Genomic DNA, 19418 nt, shown 5'->3' on the forward strand with positions numbered 1-19418 from the left:
TCTTGCGGGTTGGAAGACCCAACTTGTCGTATTCGCCCTTCAAGTTCTTCCGCAGTCGTCGCTTCGCTTCCCACGCATGTCGGAGTCGGGCGGCAAAGCGCGTTCGTCCCCTTCACAGGGACCTCTCGTGGGTTGGAAGACCCAACTTGTCGTATTCGCCCTTCAAGTTCTTCCGCAGTCGTCGCTTTGCTTCCCACGCATGTCGGAGTCGGGCGGCAAAGCGCGTTCGTCCCCTTCACAGGGACCTCTCGTGGGTTGGAAGACCCAACTTGTCGTATTCGCCCTTCAAGTTCTTCCGCAGTCGTCGCTTCGCTTCCCACGCATGTCGGAGTCGGGCGGCAAAGCGCGTTCGTCCCCTTCACAGGGACCTCTCGTGGGTTGGAAGACCCAACTTGTCGTATTCGCCCTTCAAGTTCTTCCGCAGTCGTCGCTTCGCTTCCCACGCATGACGGAGTCGGGCGGCAAAGCGCGTTCGTCCACTTCACAGGGACCTCTTGCGGGTTGGAAGACCCAACTTGTCGTATTCGCCCTTCAAGTTCTTCCGCAGTCGTCGCTTCGCTTCCCACGCATGACGGAGTCGGGCGGCAAAGCGCGTTCGTCCACTTCACAGGGACCTCTTGCGGGTTGGAAGACCCAACTTGTCGTATTCGCCCTTGAAGTTCTTCCGCAGTCGTCGCTTCGCTTCCCACGCATGTCGGAGTCGGGCGGCAAAGCGCGTTCGTCCCCTTCACAGGGACCTCTCGTGGGTTGGAAGACCCAACTTGTCGTATTCGCCCTTCAAGTTCTTCCGCAGTCGTCGCTTCGCTTCCCACGCATGTCGGAGTCGGGCGGCAAAGCGCGTTCGTCCCCTTCACAGGGACCTCTCGTGGGTTGGAAGACCCAACTTGTCGTATTCGCCCTTCAAGTTCTTCCGCAGTCGTCGCTTTGCTTCCCACGCATGTCGGAGTCGGGCGGCAAAGCGCGTTCGTCCACTTCACAGGGACCTCTTGCGGGTTGGAAGACCCAACTTGTCGTATTCGCCCTTCAAGTTCTTCCGCAGTCGTCGCTTGCTTCCCACGCATGTCGGAGTCGGGCGCAAAGCGCGTTCGTCCCCTTCACAGGGACCTCTCGTGGGTTGGAAGACCCAACTTGTCGTATTCGCCCTTCAAGTTCTTCCGCAGTCGTCGCTTCGCTTCCCACGCATGTCGGAGTCGGGCGGCAAAGCGCGTTCGTCCCCTTCACAGGGACCTCTCGTGGGTTGGAAGACCCAACTTGTCGTATTCGCCCTTCAAGTTCTTCCGCAGTCGTCGCTTGCTTCCCACGCATGTCGGAGTCGGGCGGCAAAGCGCGTTCGTCCCCTTCACAGGGACCTCTCGTGGGTTGGAAGACCCAACTTGTCGTATTCGCCCTTCAAGTTCTTCCGCAGTCGGGGGGGTTCGCTTCGCTTCCCAAGAAGGAAGGCCTTCCCCGCACCCCACCCACCATGTCGGAGTCGGGCCAAAGCGCGTTCGTCCCCTTCACAGGGACCCTCTCTGTGGGTTGGAAGACCCAACTTGTCGTATTCGCCCTTCAAGTTCTTCCGCAGTCGTCGCTTCGCTTCCCACGCATGGAGGGTCGGGCGGCAAAGCGCGTTCGTCCACTTCACAGGGACCTCTCGTGGGTTGGAAGACCCAACTTGTCGTATTCGCCCTTCAAGTTCTTCCGCAGTCGTCGCTTCGGAACACGAAGGGAGGAGGGCGGGCGGCAAAGCGCGTTCGTCCCCTTCACAGGGACCTTCGTGGGGTGGAAAGACCCAACTTGTCGTATTCGCCCTTCAAGTTCTTCCGCAGTCGTCGCTTCGCTTCCCACGCATGTCGGAGTCGGGCGGCAAAGCGCGTTCGTCCCCTTCACAGGGACCTCTCGTGGGTTGGAAGACCCAACTTGTCGTATTCGCCCTTCAAGTTCTTCCGCAGTCGTCGCTTCGCTTCCCACGCATGTCGGAGTCGGGCGGCAAAGCGCGTTCGTCCCCTTCACAGGGACCTCTGTGGGTTGGAAGACCCAACTGTCGTAGTATTCGCCCTTCAAGTTCTTCCGCAGTCGTCGCTTCGCTTCCCACGCATGTCGGAGTCGGGCGGCAAAGCGCGTTCGTCCCCTTCACAGGGACCTCTTGCGGGTTGGAAGACCCAACTTGTCGTATTCGCCCTTCAAGTTCTTCCGCAGTCGTCGCTTCGCTTCCCACGCATGTCGGAGTCGGGCGGCAAAGCGCGTTCGTCCCCTTCACAGGGACCTCTCGTGGGTTGGAAGACCCAACTTGTCGTATTCGCCCTTCAAGTTCTTCCGCAGTCGTCGCTTCGCTTCCCACGCATGTCGGAGTCGGGCGGCAAAGCGCGTTCGTCCCCTTCACAGGGACCTCTTGTGGGTTGGAAGACCCAACTTGTCGTATTCGCCCTTCAAGTTCTTCCGCAGTCGTCGCTTTGCTTCCCACGCATGTCGGAGTCGGGCGGCAAAGCGCGTTCGTCCCCTTCACAGGGACCTCTTGCGGGTTGGAAGACCCAACTTGTCGTATTCGCCCTTCAAGTTCTTCCGCAGTCGTCGCTTCGCTTCCCACGCATGTCGGAGTCGGGCGGCAAAGCGCGTTCGTCCCCTTCACAGGGACCTCTTGCGGGTTGGAAGACCCAACTTGTCGTATTCGCCCTTCAAGTTCTTCCGCAGTCGTCGCTTCGCTTCCCACGCATGTCGGAGTCGGGCGGCAAAGCGCGTTCGTCCCCTTCACAGGGACCTCTTGTGGGTTGGAAGACCCAACTTGTCGTATTCGCCCTTCAAGTTCTTCCGCAGTCGTCGCTTCGCTTCCCACGCATGTCGGAGTCGGGCGGCAAAGCGCGTTCGTCCCCTTCACAGGGACCTCTCGTGGGTTGGAAGACCCAACTTGTCGTATTCGCCCTTCAAGTTCTTCCGCAGTCGTCGCTTCGCTTCCCACGCATGTCGGAGTCAGTCGGGCGGCAAAGCGCGTTCGTCCCCTTCACAGGGACCTCTTGTGGGTTGGAAGACCCAACTTGTCGTATTCGCCCTTCAAGTTCTTCCGCAGTCGTCGCTTGCTTCCCACGCATGTCGGAGTCGGGCGGCAAAGCGCGTTCGTCCCCTTCACAGGGACCTCTCGTGGGTTGGAAGACCCAACTTGTCGTATTCGCCCTTCAAGTTCTTCCGCAGTCGTCGCTTCGCTTCCCACGCATGTCGGAGTCGGGCGGCAAAGCGCGTTCGTCCCCTTCACAGGGACCTCTTGCGGGTTGGAAGACCCAACTTGTCGTATTCGCCCTTCAAGTTCTTCCGCAGTCGTCGCTTTGCTTCCCACGCATGTCGGAGTCGGGCGGCAAAGCGCGTTCGTCCACTTCACAGGGACCTCTTGTGGGTTGGAAGACCCAACTTGTCGTATTCGCCCTTCAAGTTCTTCCGCAGTCGTCGCTTTGCTTCCCACGCATGTCGGAGTCGGGCGGCAAAGCGCGTTCGTCCACTTCACAGGGACCTCTTGTGGGTTGGAAGACCCAACTTGTCGTATTCGCCCTTCAAGTTCTTCCGCAGTCGTCGCTTTGCTTCCCACGCATGTCGGAGTCGGGCGGCAAAGCGCGTTCGTCCCCTTCACAGGGACCTCTGTGGGTTGGAAGACCCAACTTGTCGTATTCGCCCTTCAAGTTCTTCCGCAGTCGTCGCTTCGCTTCCCACGCATGTCGGAGTCGGGCGGCAAAGCGCGTTCGTCCCCTTCACAGGGACCTCTTGTGGGTTGGAAGACCCAACTTGTCGTATTCGCCCTTCAAGTTCTTCCGCAGTCGTCGCTTCGCTTCCCACGCATGTCGGAGTCGGGCGGCAAAGCGCGTTCGTCCCCTTCACAGGGACCTCTTGCGGGTTGGAAGACCCAACTTGTCGTATTCGCCCTTCAAGTTCTTCCGCAGTCGTCGCTTCGCTTCCCACGCATGTCGGAGGCGGAGCAGTCGGGCGGCAAAGCGCGTTCGTCCCCTTCACAGGGACCTCTTGCGGGTTGGAAGACCCAACTTGTCGTATTCGCCCTTCAAGTTCTTCCGCAGTCGTCGCTTCGCTTCCCACGCATGTCGGAGTCGGGCGGCAAAGCGCGTTCTTCGTCCCCTTCACAGGGACCTCTTGTGGGTTGGAAGACCCAACTTGTCGTATTCGCCCTTCAAGTTCTTCCGCAGTCGTCGCTTCGCTTCCCACGCATGTCGGAGTCGGGCGGCAAAGCGCGTTCGTCCCCTTCACAGGGACCTCTTGCGGGTTGGAAGACCCAACTTGTCGTATTCGCCCTTCAAGTTCTTCCGCAGTCGTCGCTTCGCTTCCCACGCATGTCGGAGTCGGGCGGCAAAGCGCGTTCGTCCCCTTCACAGGGACCTCTTGTGGGTTGGAAGACCCAACTTGTCGTATTCGCCCTTCAAGTTCTTCCGCAGTCGTCGCTTTGCTTCCCACGCATGTCGGAGTCGGGCGGCAAAGCGCGTTCGTCCCCTTCACAGGGACCTCTTGCGGGTTGGAAGACCCAACTTGTCGTATTTGCCCTTCAAGTTCTTCCGCAGTCGTCGCTTCGCTTCCCACGCATGTCGGAGTCGGGCGGCAAAGCGCGTTCGTCCACTTCACAGGGACCTCTTGCGGGTTGGAAGACCCAACTTGTCGTATTCGCCCTTCAAGTTCTTCCGCAGTCGTCGCTTCGCTTCCCACGCACGACGGAACGTAGACCCGAAAATGGAGAAAAATCCGCTGCAGAATCCATTTTAAAACCGAGGGTTCCCTTTCAATCATCCGCTCTTAAGCTTTCCGTTGAAATATGTAATTTGTGTCCTCAGCCGATCCGTGACGACGAACGAAGGTGAAAGTATTTTACCTGGCGGGGATTTATTAACGAGGGCATCGGCCGTGCAATTTGCCCACCGATGCGCGTGATCGACAGGAAAGGTGGCGCAGGTTTGAGCGCGTGGCGTCGTGCGACTTTTCCCTTGCGCGGCGGTTGCGCCGTTCTGTCGCCGCGCCGCGATCGGGTCAAGTCGCATTGTCATTTTGGACGAATGCGATCTCCGGAAGTATTGAGCGCATCCCAAACCTTATCTGTCGCTCTCATTTTACGGGAAGCTGGAACGAGCCCTCCCGGTCGCCGAGCGCGTGGCCCCCTCGTACACGCCGCTGAAAACTGCGCTTGTGTGCGCGTGCAGGGGAAGGACATGTACCTGCTGCTGGAGGACGACATGTTGAACTTGGTGGACCCGATGGACCGCACTGTCCTTCACTCTCAGCCCATCGCCAGCATCCGCGTCTGGGGCGTCGGCCGCGACAACGGGAGGTGGGTTTTCACACTCAGCGCTTCGGCCGCCGTGTCTTTTCGCGTTCTTCTTCTTCTTCTTTGGGAACGCCGGTAACATCGGCGGCGGGGGGCTGCCGGGGAGGGGCTCAAAGCTTTCGCAACCAAAACGGGAGAACAAATTGGACTGTGAGTATTTGCTTTGTGGGATTCCCATTCTGATTGTCAGCATGCCCTTTTTACAGGAACTGGAATGCGCATCGTAGCGAGCTGAAGCTCAGGGTTGATCGCACGCGCGTTGCCGCTGAACTGGATTGCAAAATAAAGCACGCGCGCCGTTTTGGTTGCCGTGAGCTGAGGTGGTTTGTTTGGGAAGCGAGTCGACGTCCTTGGCCGACGCACGCTGGAACTTTTTAGCGCTCTTCTGACCCATTCACGTGCGCGTTGTGACTTTCACGCTTGGCCTGATCCGATTTTCTCCTCCCTGGATTGGATTAGCATTTCTTTTGACCTTTTGACGTCACAATTTGGTTTTGCCAATAAACGGGACTTTTCCTCCGGCATCTTTTTGTATTTTTATTTGATTTGATTTGATTTTGGGTTTTTTTTTTTCGTTGCTTTGCATTTGGCTTGCCGGCAATTTCTTTTCTGATGCTTTCTGGGGCGCGGCCACAATCCATTTTCCAGGGTAAAGGCTCCTTTTTGTTGTTTGTATTCGATGACACGAGCGAGTCGACCTTTGACGCGCGGTCGTTTATTTTGTGGATCGTGCGGTCGCAATGAGCCGGCGACGCGTCGAGTGAACCCTGGCGCTCGCTGGCGACCTGTTTTGATGTGTTCTTAAAAACGTTTTCCGTACGTGTCCTTTTCTCAAGGTGCAATCCATGCAAGCTGCGTGTGTTTTTGTTAAAGTTGTGTTTTTATCACAAGATTTGCATTGGCTGTCAGATGTCTTCGGGTCAGCTTCAGGATCTGGATTTTCTTTTTCTTTTTTTTTTCTGACAACAAATCTGAGCTGTTCCTTTCGGTTTTTCTTTTGTGTGTGTGTGTGTGTGTGTGTGTGAGGAATGAGTACTTCAATATTGTCTTTCTCTTGTCTTTCTTCCTCCTGGCTTGCTTCGGTGGACGCAGAGAGAGGTAAATGCATTCGTCCTCCCCCTCTTTTGCGTCTGCATATTTGTCATTTCTTAGGTTTTCATTTCCTCTGGGCCCAAAGGGACAGCGTATGAAGCGAACGCTTTGCAGATGTTGAGGAAATGAAGGCGGCCGCCTCGGTCGTCGTTTAGTGTCTGTCTGGTCTCTGTAAAGTTGTGTACTGTGTGGGCAGAATCCGCGAGGAAGGAGAAGATGGTCATTCACGGGCAGACCCCCCGTTTCCTCTTTGTTTTTTTGTTTTTTGTTTTGTAATGACTGAGGTCCCACTTGGCGTCGAAAGCTTGAGAGGCCAGATAGTAAAGCAGGTCTCCATCCATCGAGTGGAAATTGTTGGCGATTCCAACGCGGTCTTCCGCTTTTAGCAGCAGTCGGCCGCTCGCCGTTCTTGTTTGACTCCTTGCGCAAAATCAGCTCGGTAGCGTTTTCTTCTCGTCTTCGCAGGGACTTTGCATACGTTGCCCGGGATAAGAACACCAGGATCCTAAAATGTCACGTCTTCCGGTGTGACACGCCAGCCAAAGCCATCGCCACCAGCCTCCACGAGATCTGCTCCCGGGTAAGCCGCGGCGGAACCTTCCTTAGAACCGGGCCCCGTCTCCAGCTGCAAATACTTCGCCTTGAGCTGGAAACTGCACACGTTGCAGAGGCCATTTTCGTTGGTTAAATCAGACCATGGGTCATGATCTCTCCCGAAAGTTGATGAGAATGTTCTGGATCGCCTGCGGTGGACTTAAGTCCTTGGGGGGTCGCAGATCCAATCCAGCGTGTCATTTGAAAAGCAAAATCATGTGCGTCCACTTCAACTTTCTCGCTACAATAACAGCGTTGCAAATTGTCTAAACCGTTAATGATGTTTGGAATTGCTGCGTGTTTTGGTCACGAACCATCAAATGAATAAGAATAATTATAATAATGCAGCGGTTTTCACGAGCATCTGATTTCAAAACTAGCTGTGTTTGCGATAAATGTGGCAAATATACATTTACTGTGTTTTCTGGACGACAAGCCGCTACTTTTTTCGAACGCTGTGAACCCAGCAGCATATTTTTTTTTTTATTTTTATTTTTTGTCGTTATCAGCTTTGATTTCAAAAGCGCAAGAAAAACGTATTTGAAGGTAATGCTTGAAACATGACCGTTCTTGACAATGCCCTTGGGTTTGAGCGTGTGTAGAAGAAGAAGAATGTCCCTCAATTGCATGTAGAAGAAGATGACGAGGCGTCGAGCATGTGTAGAAGAAGACGGCGCAAGTTTTTGGTGCCCTCAATGCAGGATGCAGCACGAATGCAAAATCTGTATTTCGTATTTAATTCATTTTAAATCTTTTACAATAAACTGGCTGCAGGCAAAGGTTTTTCTTTTCTGAGGTCTGCCAGCGGATTTTAAATGCGTGGCGCAGCGTCAAAGAATTAACTGTTAACCTGAGCGGAACGCAACAACTTCAGCGGTGGTCACTCCCGATGAAAACGACAGTGAGAGCGAGAAAGAGACTCAAACGGTGTGTGACGGAGACGTTCTGAGTCGTTTCAACTCCGATATTGATGAATGACGACAACTTTGGTGCTTTCGGTGAACAGGAGGAGGATGAATCAAAACCAACTTTTCAGTCGTGTTGTTGTGTTACAGTCACTGTTTGGAAAGAAGGTGTGGAAAAAAAAAAAAAAAGCATTTCAAAGGCTTTCGGTGTGAACATTGATTTTTCGCAATTGTGGCGACCCCTCGCGGGACAAAGAAGACGAGTATGCACCGCGGCGGACGGTCAGGCGCGACGCGAGTCAAAGTGGGCGCAGCCCATCAAATGCTGCGCGCCGTCATCCCGGAAATCGTGTACGCAGTTTCAGAGTCGTCACGGCCCTCTGAGGGAAAGCGGAAGTCCGACCGCGTGGCCGGCGACAAGACGTGATGCCAGTCATCAGAATGGCGCAAAACACCACACGAGCGGTTCGGGGATATGAATGAATGAATGCGGTCCCTCACCTGATCCATCTGCCCGTCCCTCCCCCAACGTTCAGATCATGACAGAGCGAAAGACTGCCAAAGCCGTGGCAGGAGGCTCTCTTCAGGAGAGGATTCAGGCGGGACTGGATCTCCCTCTACAAGGTCGGTTGTTCAGATCCGTCACTCGGCGCCAAAGCATTTCTTTGAAATACCATTTCAACCTTTTGCAGAATTCCCCACGCCAAAGACCGAGCTGGTTCAAAAGTTTCAGGTGCTCTATCTTGGCATGATGCCGGTCGCCAGACCCACAGGTAGGTCTTTCCCTCCCTCAAAAACGCGCACCTTCCTTTCTTTCGTTCGTTTCAGTGAAACCCGCCCCGCCGTGTGGATGGCGAGAAGATCCTTTGCAGTAGGTGGACATCGGGGATACCCTGAGCCGTGCAAAAGGGTTGGCCCGCTTCTCAAATTCGGAATGCTTTCCATGGTTTCCCTACTACTCCCTAAGATCGTCAAAGAAATGTCAGTCAGTGAATTGAGGAACTTCAGAGTCTTCTGGTCCCGTGCAAAAAAAAAAAAAGCCGAGAAGTGGTCTCGTACAAGTGCCAACCAGTCTTTCACATTTCTGCGGAGATGTTTGCGGAGTTGCTTGAATTTGGCACTCCCTGAGAAGGGTTGCGTCAGGGAGGGCATCCGGCGTACAAAATGCGTGCGTGTCATCTGTGGCGAAAGCTGAAAGAAACTTACTTGAATTTGGCAAAAATGGACCTTCCATTTTGAAAAGCCTTTTGAAGGGTTTTAAGCATCCACTTTGACTTGGCCACACCAAAATCGTCATTTTGGTTTTTTTTTAAGCCATTCAGAATTGACTTAGTGGCGCGCTACGGATCGTTATCCTGCCGCAGAACCCGAGTCCGCTTCGGCTCGAGGATTTTCTCTGAAAGAGCAGAATTCTTGGTTCCATCAGTCACGGCAAGTTGTCCAGGTCCTGAAGGAAGAGAGCGGCCCACCGCCACCATCTTTGACCGTTGGTGTGATTTTTCTGTGCTCCATTTCGTTTCGCTGCGTTTTCGCCACGCGAGGATAACGGCTCTCGCTGCGGTTCTCTGGAATCCTGAAACTTCTGTGATCGTTCGGCGGCCGAGTCCCACAGTGCTGCCAGAGACGTTTGGGAACAAAGCGCTACTACGCTGATGCCGTGCGAACTTTGGACTTTGTGACGTGATCAAAAATGTGTAATGTCAGAAATGTAATATAATGTAAGCCCGATTCAAAATCTGCGGATTGGCCGCGTGCCCAGTGCTTTAAATGCGCTCCGATCGCAGGCATGGACATACTGAACGGCGCCATCGGCAGTCTGGTGGCGACTTCCGCCAAGGAGGACTGGACTCCGGTGGCCCTCAACGTGGCCGACGCGACGGTCACCATCAGCAAAGACGAGGTCAGTCGCTCCTCGGACCTTGAAAAAGTCCCAAACGGTTGCGGAAACTTTCTTGTGCGTTCCCAACATTAGCAGCTCAAGCTCATCTGCTGCTCCGGTGGTCCAATTGATGAAGGGGGGGGGCGGGGGGGGGACAGAGGAATCTTAACGAGGCAGGCCCGTTTCCGAGCAGGACGAAAAGGAAGTTCTGGTGGAGTGCCGGGTCCGTTTCCTGTCTTTCATGGGCGTGGGACACGACGTGCGCACGTTCGCCTTCGTCATGGACGCCGGCGGCCATCGTTACGACTGTCACGTGTTCTGGTGCGAGCCCAACGCCGGCAGCGTGTCGGAGGCCGTTCAGGCCGCTTGTATGGTGAGTCGCCCGAGCGCGTGTTGAGCTTTTTTTTTTTTTTTTTTTTCCCGACCCCGGAACCCTAACGAAACGGGTCGCGCAGACATGGCCGCCCTCATCTATCGCTGACATTGCGTTTTGTCGTCTGTCGTTCAGCTGCGGTACCAGAAGTGTTTGGTGGCCCGGCCGCTGTCCCAGAAGGCGTGCGGCTCGTCGCCGCCGGGCGACTCGGTCTCCCGCCGGGTGTCGACGAGCGTCAAGCGCGGCGTCCTCTCCCTCATCGACACCCTCAAGCAGAAGCGGCCCGTCCCCGAGTCGCCGCAGTGAAGGGGAGAGCGTCGCCACGGTAACTACTCGCATCCTTATAGAAACCTCCTGTAACCGTGGAAACCCGGCTCAGACCCTCCAGAATTTTTCAAGACTCAATCCAGACAACAACAAGAACGTGAGAGCCCTTCCAATGCGGGGACGGCATCTAGTGGCCATTTTTGGCCCGATGGCCCAACCACCAAGCCCCCCCCCCACCACCACCACCACCCCCCACCCCCGTAGACATGACAAAATGCGTAGACGCCGCCTTGAGCGCTTGCGCGTTAGTTGAAAAGTGGACGGCTCGCTGAAGGCGCTCGGAGAGGAACCAAAAGTTTTCCCGTCCCGTCCCGGCCCGGTCTCGCCGCTTCTCCGCGATACAGTCCGAGATTCTTTTTCACTTTGATATTCATATACAGTGGAATCCAGATATTTACATAGAGTGTGCAAAAACACATTCCATTTTTTTTGTACCAAAATGATTCACTTTGTTAAATGTTTCAGTGTTAAACGTTCATTTTGTTATGCACTAAAATGAGAAAGAAGGTCTTAAATTTGATATGATTTTCTTTTTCATTTTGCTTTTCCTGACTGAGCTGAAACAGGAGACGTTTTGCCCTTTTTGACTTCAGACAGTGAAACAAAAAATGACATGTGTATCCGTAAAGTGGCTTCAACTGTATCTAAAAGTTTTTATCAGTCAAATGCAAAATAATTTGCAAGTACGACTTGGACGTGCCGTTAATTATGTCATTGTTGTCTCATAATTACAATAGATTGCCGGTGGACCTTCTGTAGTAAATCTTCAACGAATACATGTCATAATCTCGTATCATTTTCATCTGAATGTAATTTCCAAAACGAATACACGCAAAGCACTTTTTGCACGACAGTTATTGATCGGCCAGCTGAAAAGCAAACGCATGGATTTCGCCGTCGGCGTGATGCATTATGGGAAGTTTTGGGATTCCCTCGACCGTAGGTTGCCTGTTTCAGATTGCTAGCAAGCTACGTTGAGGACCGTCTGAAAAGCCGAGCAATCATAGAACTGCTTTGGCGAGGCACTATGTTGGAGTGAGTTGTAGAGATGCGTAGTGCTTGTCGCCACCCGGTGACATCCGCGGGCGGTTCCAAAAGTCTTGGCGACCCGCCATTGATGTGCGGGTGCTTCTGAAGTCTTTTGATTGGATTTGGCTTTTCTAACGTTGAATTTTTTGGGCTTTGTGTCCACCAATTCTGAATTTCTGTGGTGGAAGCAGCCTGCAAACCAAATCGACATTTCCCTGAAGTCATGACGATAACATTTTAGTTGATTGATGATTTTTTTTTTTTTTTTCATTATTAATTTTTTTCCCCATAGAATTCCCAAAGATCAAAGGCAGCAAAAACTCGTCCGGTCGGTCTGACCGTGACGTTATTCCTCGTGAAATTGATAGCGGCCACTTCAGGTGTCTAAATAAATTATTATACTTATTTAGAAGATCCACATCACAGATATGTTTCTGGATCGGGTCTGTTTCAATATTTGATTATCATATTCCCATATTCACTGTCACTACGGCAGTATTGGAAGACGTAAACACTCCTAAATTGCTTTGGGGCTTACTTCTATCCTAAATAAAAAGTTGCACAGGTTATTTTTGGTGCCTATTTTGTAAACATGTTCATGTTGGTGGCAGCTGATGAATGTGCAGAATTTCAAGTTTCGTGACTTTGACTTTTCGCCTACCTCAGTTTCTCTGCCACATCCAATATGGCGGACAGAAAGACGTGCGCCAGCAGCGGGCCAAACTGCTCAAGGCGGTGTCTACGTGTATATCTCCCCCCCCCCGCCGCCCCCCAAACGAACATGTCGAGGACTCTAAAATGGCGGCGAGAAAGGAAGTACGACAATGACGTATGCGATCTACCCGCACGAAACGTCCCCAAGCGTTCCCGACAACTTTTTTTCAAACGGAACCAGCGAGAAACGCCAGCTGCTCAAGAGCAAAACGAGCGCTGACCCTTGACCCGAAGCGCGGAGGCCGCCCCGGACGGGTGCCCGACCTTTGCCCCCCCCCATCCCGCTTTGTGTTCCGCACGCCGGACGAAATTCTGCCGCTGACTTTCGGACGCCGGCCGTGCGCTTTCGTCCTCGTTGCCATCATTTTCTTCACATTGTGAGGAGAAGAGAAAAAAAAAATGTAATTCTGCCTCTTTTTTTTTTTTTTTTTTTTTTTCTCTCCCCCTCCCCCTGACGGCCACTTTTTGTTCGGACGAGATTGAAATGTGAACGGGTTGACAAATGTATCCCAAAAAAAAAAAAGTCTCCATGTAAGGTAACATTTGCCATTTCTGATTGTCATAAGCTTTCTATCGCTCTTGACTTTTGGATTGTTTTTTCTTTTGAACTTACCTACCCAAAGGCCAAAGTGTAAGATATCAAATGTAGATAAGAAAGCTTTTATTTTATCTTGCCAATGAAGTTGACGCCCGCTAACGGCTCATCTATGCATTCTTTTCACGGCGAAAGTCGTAACAGAGCCTTGCATGCCCGAGGACGAGCGAGCCAGAGACTGAACAAAATATTTGTATTTTATTTATTCTATTTTATAAAGCTATATCGTGATCGTGTTGACGGAGGCTGGCAAAGTTTCATTTTGTGTGACTTGTTTCGGTTTTCCCGACGCTCCGCAACAGGCAGAAAAATGTCTCGGAAGCGCACGCGCGACATTTAACGCCACTCACTGATTTGTAGCCCTCGTCAATGTAAGCAATTGTGAGAATAAACGTCACCTTGAAACGGATCGCAGTGCTTGTCCGTGTCCAACTGGTGCCGGCGCTTTTGCCACCGGCCGCGTTTCGTTTTGGGGCTTTGACTCGAGCGATCGCGAGTTCGCCTTTAGCTCAGCTGAGGCTCATCCGGGAAGTCGCGTTGTCGGGGAAGCCCCGCCCCTCGGCGAGCGAGCGCCCGCACTTTCGTGGTGTCGGAAGGTTGTACGTCGCATAAGATTTGTTTTCGGAGTGAGGGGGGAGGGGAAGCCTGATTGGCCGGAACCCTGTCTAAAGAAGGAACAGAATTTGACTGCAAGATGAAAGAATTGATGATGGCTGCCAAAGATGGGAGAGCTGCCGGAAGGCAGCCTGAGGCGAGCTCTTCACTTCAAACCACTTTTATGTGCTCAGAAACAAAACTTGGTTCAACTTTCAAATCAACCGTAGCTGTGTACGGCTCCAACGTCGGTAGATCCGCCCCGGCACCGAACACATTTCCAGGTTCTGGAGCTAAACAAAAGTAATCATCAATTTCAAAACAACTATCATCTCTCCCAAGGCTGCTTTTCCACAGCGAGTCGGTTACAATTTGTAGGCGCAGTCGAGGCCGGTTCGGTGGTCCCTGCTTGTTCTCCTCGTTCGGCTCCATCGGGTCGTGATCTCCGACCGGCGCTGGAGCGGTTTGCGCCCAAGCGGGATGAAAATGAACCCCTCCAAACCTGACAAGTTGGTCCTCGGTTGCAAAAAGGTGGCGGGCCCTCTCCGGGTCAGGGATCAGATCCTGCCCCAAGTGGAGGGCTTCAAGTAACTCGGGTCTTGTTCACAAGGGAGCGTTGGCTCGAACCGGATCGGTTCCGCATCCGCAGCGCTGCCGACTTTGCGGCGAAGGAGCTGAGCCGAAAAGGCCGAGCTCTCCTTGTCATCTGCGCAGCGTCAGACATGAGTACTGTCTTGTCCGTCATGTCGGTGCATCCGTTTGCTCCGGCTGGCATTTGCATTGAAGTACTGTTTCCGGTATTTTGATTAGTCTGCAGCAGGATGACGACTCACGGGATCACACGCAGGAGTCGTTATTGTGGGATGAATATTGCCGTCTGGTGATGGTATTAAGCGACCATCTTTGCAACCTAGAGATGGAAACGCGTCAAGGCCTCTTGAGACGTTCCAGTTCACGTCCCTTGGTCAGGCCTTTTTGACAGTGTCATGGTGGAGATTGCCCCGCCCCCTCCCATCTGTAGAGTCAAGGCTGCAAGTGGAATAAATGCCGCCACCTGCTGCCCAAAGCGCCACAGCGCAGCGCAAAAGCTTGTTATGGGCGTGGCAGCTCTTTTGAGTCTACTGAATCACTGGAATCAGATTCTTTGAAAGAATCATCCCTGAGGTTTACGAATCACGATATGGGTGGTTGTGTATTTTGAAGGAGTAAAGGCGGCGGTTTAAGATAAACACACACCAAAAAAAAGCAAACTTTCCCTGCAGCGAGCTCAGCCACCGACCGTCCCTCGGCGTCCGGTCCCGTCGTGCCGCCGTGACGCATTCTGGTACGCGGACTTCCTTCCTGCTCGCTCACCTCGCCGTGTTTGTCATTTGATTGGTGGAAATACCATTGAGAAAGTTGAATATATTATTATTATTATTATGAAGTAAAAAGGGCTTCAATAATCGCATTCGAGACAGACGGAACGCTGCGTCCATACGAACATTTCTTGTGGAGTTGCGTTTATTTGAAATATGTCTTCTTATTTTCAGGCGCTTGGCAGACTCAAAATTGTCCGTCAGCTCGAAGGAACGGCTGCCCGTCACCGAACGTTGGCCCCCGGCCGGTAAAATCGCTCCCGAGTTCGTTGGCTGCGTAGTACGTCGTCCGTTTTCGTACCTTGGCGGATCACAGCAGTTCCTCAGTGCACCGGTGAGCCCCTCCCCAAAACGAAGGACTCTTCAGTTCCTCAGTACGCCCGCTGTTTACTTAAGCCCCTCCTCTTCCTGCACGGCGCCGCCCGACGCTGGCCGCTCATTGGCCGAAGTCAGCCGGTCGCGAATCGGTCCCGCCCCCGCGCGCCGGCCGCTATTCAGAAGCGAGCGACGGATTGCTTCCGCATTTCGACTCGTCGCGTGCAGGTGTACATCTCGTACGTACGCGACGGTGAGCGTGTCGCTCCTCTGCCGTGACGCCGGTCGGCGTTCTTCGTTGGTGGTGCTTCGCGAGGGGACTTCTACAAGATATTGCGAGGCAAAAACAGCGAGCCTTGAAAAATGCAAACGATAATAACAAGTACAGTTCCTTTATTGGAAAAGAAGGGCTTAAAGAGTAAGGTGGGGGGTGGCGTGACTTTCATCCAAACGTCCACGGGTGGGAGTCCAGCTGGAGGGATTATCCCGTCCAAGGCGCGTCATCGACGTGTTCTCACAACAGGACTCGGCTTGCCGCGTAACCTCGTATTCAATAATCGGCCCAGCGGGAGACGGCGGGCGTAAGCCGACCTGGAATTTTCTCAATCGAGGTCGGCGAAACTCTTGGGTGCCGCTTTTAGCGCTTTCTCGTCGCCTCGGCTCGGCTCGGCTCGGCTCGGGTGCCCGCTTTCCTTCAGAGGTCCTCCGTCCGAATAGCCTCAACCGGGTGCTGAGCCTGATTACGACTCCGATGCGCCAGAAAGAGAAAAGACGTTTTACTGTACTGCCGAGCAAGTGCTGTCAAAAGCGCTTTCACAAGATGGCGCAAGGTCCAAAGCCAACCCCGACGAAGTTTAAACGAGGCCGAGCCGCCTCATCTGGCTCGGCGTGAGATTGCGTATTTCCCGCTCGGAGACGTCGAAGCGCAGTTTGCGGCGTTTTCATCGCGAGGGCCTTCGGTTGGGATTTCATGTCTCGCTCATGAAAAGTCGAGTGCGCGCACACACACAGACACACACACGAGAGTGGCCTCGAAAGGACTTTCCGAGAAACCACACATCCTTTGGTTCCAGTTGCTGTTGTGCAAAAGCGCCAGCTCAGAAGTCCCGCGTCACACTTCTCTGTGCAGGGTCCTGCACCCGTACGTGCGTGACTGCAAACGGCGCACAAGGAAGTGGGACGCATTTCAAACGAGGCCGCAAACGCCGACAAGAGTCACTTTAGAGACGCGGGCCAAGTCAGCGCGGACGTTCCGGCGAAAGCCCGATCCAGAGAGGGGCTTCTCGTGCCGCGTGCTCGGAATCTAGTTCGCTGCACGCCGTCGGGGACTCTCGGAGGCAACTTTTGCTTGACTGTACGCAGCCAGCGGTTCCGAGTGCAGGAATGAGGAGTGGCAGGCTTTGTTTTTGGAGGAAACTTTGTGTTATTTTTAGTGCCAGGTGTCGCCGCGGCGAAACGGGGACCGAGTCCGAGACCGCCGCCGAAGGTCGAGCCTCGCGCTCTCCTTCGAGGCCGCGGGTGCGTTTGTATTGCCGTCATTCCGACGCGCTTTTCGAGGGAGGCGCGACCGCCTCCAACTCTGCGTGTTTACGCAATAGTCAAACGTTAGCCGCGACTTTCCGGCCATTTTCTCTCCTGTTGAGGTCACGGCTCAAGCGGAGCCCGACGAGGGTCGGGCTACACCCTGGACCCGTTGTCAGAGTACCCGGACGGAATTGAAGGCCTCTTTGTAGCGCGCACACTTGCAGCGTGCGACGACGTTTGCCGCGTTGCGTCACGTGAATGACGCAACGCGGCAAACGTCGTTGCGCAAAGGAGAATTCGGCGGAGGTCGGCTCTCGCGATTGATCCATTTTACTCGGCGTTCCTCCCGCTTTTTGCAGCGCAATTAAACGTAACGTTAAATGTACGGATGTAGATCTGCTCATGTAGGTCCATTTGTCCTAGCTGGCGTTCTTCCACGGTCGCCGTTGTTGTCGCTTTCTTCCTTGTTCCGGAAATGAAAGTTAAAAACGGCCAGCGGAAACGGCTCAAAAATGTCGAGGACTTGGAGAGAAGAGGAAAGTTTCAAAATTGCCTTCGCGGGTTTCGCTCGAGTTGATAGGCAAAGTGCGTGCGGGTTAGCCGCAGCGACGGCAGCGCGGTCGTCGTCGACCCGTCGAATATTTTTTGAAAAAAAAAAAAAAAAAGGCCTTTGGCCAAGCACAAGAAGAGTCGACCGACTTCACACGGGAAAAGATCGAGTTCAAATCTGGAAAGTCCGAAGCATGAGGCAGACATGTAAACCTCGACCTCGTCGTGTCACCTCAACACTGCTAATCTTGACAATGAAATGCTTGATTTAAAAAAAAAAAAAAAAGAGGTCCAATCCAAGAAGCGACATTATGAATTGGCACTCATACTCTAGGACACAAAATCCACACACGTGAATCCTACTAAAACCTTAACCCCAACCCAGACCACGCGAAACGTCCAAAATGTGATCCAGTTTTGGAATTTCAGCGGGTTACGGCCGCAGCGCAAGCCTTTCCCGCAAAGCGCGAGCGAGCCAATCGTCTTGCAGCGGGGCGTGTCCTGCCTCCAACAGGACAGGAACATCAAGGCCAAAAACGTCCCGTTCCAGCGCAACTTGACCAAGGACACGGGCGGCTGGGTCGTCGCCGCGTACGGCCGCAGAGCAAGCCTTTCCCGCAAAGCGCGAGCGAGCCAATCGTCTTGCAGCGGGGCGTGTCCTGCCTCCAACAGGACAGGAACATCAAGGCCAAAAACGTCCCGTTCCAGCGCAACTTGACCAAGGACACGGGCGGCTGGGTCGTCGCCGCGTACGGCCGCAGCGCAAGCCTTTCCCGCAAAGCGCGAGCGAGCCAATCGTCTTGCAGCGGGGCGTGTCCTGCCTCCAACAGGACAGGAACATCAAGGCCAAAAACGTCCCGTTCCAGCGCAACTTGACCAAGGACACGGGCGGCTGGGTCGTCGCCGCGTACGGCCGCAGCGCAAGCCTTTCCCGCAAAGCGCGAGCGAGCCAATCGTCTTGCAGCGGGGCGTGTCCTGCCTCCAACAGGACAGGAACATCAAGGCCAAAAACGTCCTGTTCCAGCGCAACTTGACCAACGACACGGGCGGCTGGGTCGTCGCCGCGTACGGCCGCAGCGCAAGCCTTTCCCGCAAAGCGCGAGCGAGCCAATCGTCTTGCAGCGGGGCGTGTCCTGCCTCCAACAGGACAGGACATCAAGGCCAAAAACGTCCTGTTCCAGCGCAACTTGACCAAGGACACGGGCGGCTGGGTCGTCGCCGCGTACGGCCGCAGCGCAAGCCTTTCCCGCAAAGCGCGAGCGAGCCAATCGTCTTGCAGCGGGGCGTGTCCTGCCTCCAACAGGACAGGAACATCAAGGCCAAAAACGTCCTGTTTTCCGCGCGTTCCAGCGCAAGCCTTGGACCACAACAAACGGTCGCTGGGTCGTCCTCCGCATCCTCTTCCTGTCCCCAACTCCAATCCTTTCCCTCCCCGCTTCCAACCTTTCCCCTCGTCTTGGCCGTCTTTTCGTTTCCTTCCGTCCCCCTTCCCCTTCCCGCCCTCCCCGCCCCCCTTCCTTTTCGCAGAGAAGCGACCTTCTCCCCTGTGCCCCCCTACCCTTCCATCGTTTTCTTCGCCGCTTCGTCCGTTCCGCGCAAGCCTTTCCCGCAAAGCGCGAGCGAGCCAATCGTCTTGCAGCGGGGCGTGTCCTGCCTCCAACAGGACAGGACATCAAGGCCAAAAACGTCCTGTTCCAGCGCAACTTGACCAAGGACACGGGCGGCTGGGTCGTCGCCGCGTACGGCGCAGCGCAAGCCTTTCCCGCAAGCGCGAGCGAGCCAATCGTCTTGCAGCGGGGCGTGTCCTGCCTCCAACAGGACAGGAACATCAAGGCCAAAAACGTCCTGTTCCAGCGCAACTTGACCAAGGACACGGGCGGCTGGGTCGTCGCCGCGTACGGCCGCAGCGCAAGCCTTTCCCGCAAAGCGCGAGCGAGCCAATCGTCTTGCAGCGGGGCGTGTCCTGCCTCCAACAGGACAGGAACATCAAGGCCAAAAACGTCCTGTTCCAGCGCAACTTGACCAAGGACACGGGCGGCTGGGTCGTCGCCGCGTACGGCCGCAGCGCAAGCCTTTCCCGCAAAGCGCGAGCGAGCCAATCGTCTTGCAGCGGGGCGTGTCCTGCCTCCAACAGGACAGGAACATCAAGGCCAAAAACGTCCCGTTCCAGCGCAACTTGACCAAGGACACGGGCGGCTGGGTCGTCGCCGCGTACGGCCGCAGCGCAAGCCTTTCCCGCAAAGCGCGAGCGAGCCAATCGTCTTGCAGCGGGGCGTGTCCTGCCTC

At 54.3% G+C, this 19418-nt stretch overlaps 1 protein-coding gene across 5 annotated transcripts in view; it reads left to right on the forward strand.

Moving 5' to 3' along the window:
• Window positions 1-19418, forward strand: part of apbb2b (amyloid beta (A4) precursor protein-binding, family B, member 2b) — a 59515-nt gene that overhangs the window by 22932 nt on the left and 17165 nt on the right. For 3 of the 5 annotated variants that reach the window (XM_061829068.1, XM_061829070.1, XM_061829069.1), the window contains 7 exons: window positions 5160-5287; window positions 6842-6956; window positions 8412-8499; window positions 8568-8648; window positions 9660-9775; window positions 9948-10127; window positions 10263-13201. In XM_061829068.1, the coding sequence (XP_061685052.1) occupies window positions 5160-5287; window positions 6842-6956; window positions 8412-8499; window positions 8568-8648; window positions 9660-9775; window positions 9948-10127; window positions 10263-10433 (879 nt within the window). In that variant the 3' untranslated portion in view covers window positions 10434-13201. Of the gene's footprint in view, window positions 1-5159; window positions 5288-6841; window positions 6957-8411; window positions 8500-8567; window positions 8649-9659; window positions 9776-9947; window positions 10128-10262; window positions 13202-19418 lie in introns of those variants that run through there. The other 2 variants (XR_009796322.1, XM_061829071.1) reach the window with 2 other exon arrangements.

The sequence above is a fragment of the Syngnathoides biaculeatus genome, chromosome 9, assembly GCF_019802595.1.
Source record: "Syngnathoides biaculeatus isolate LvHL_M chromosome 9, ASM1980259v1, whole genome shotgun sequence".
Lineage (NCBI taxonomy): Eukaryota > Metazoa > Chordata > Actinopteri > Syngnathiformes > Syngnathidae > Syngnathoides > Syngnathoides biaculeatus.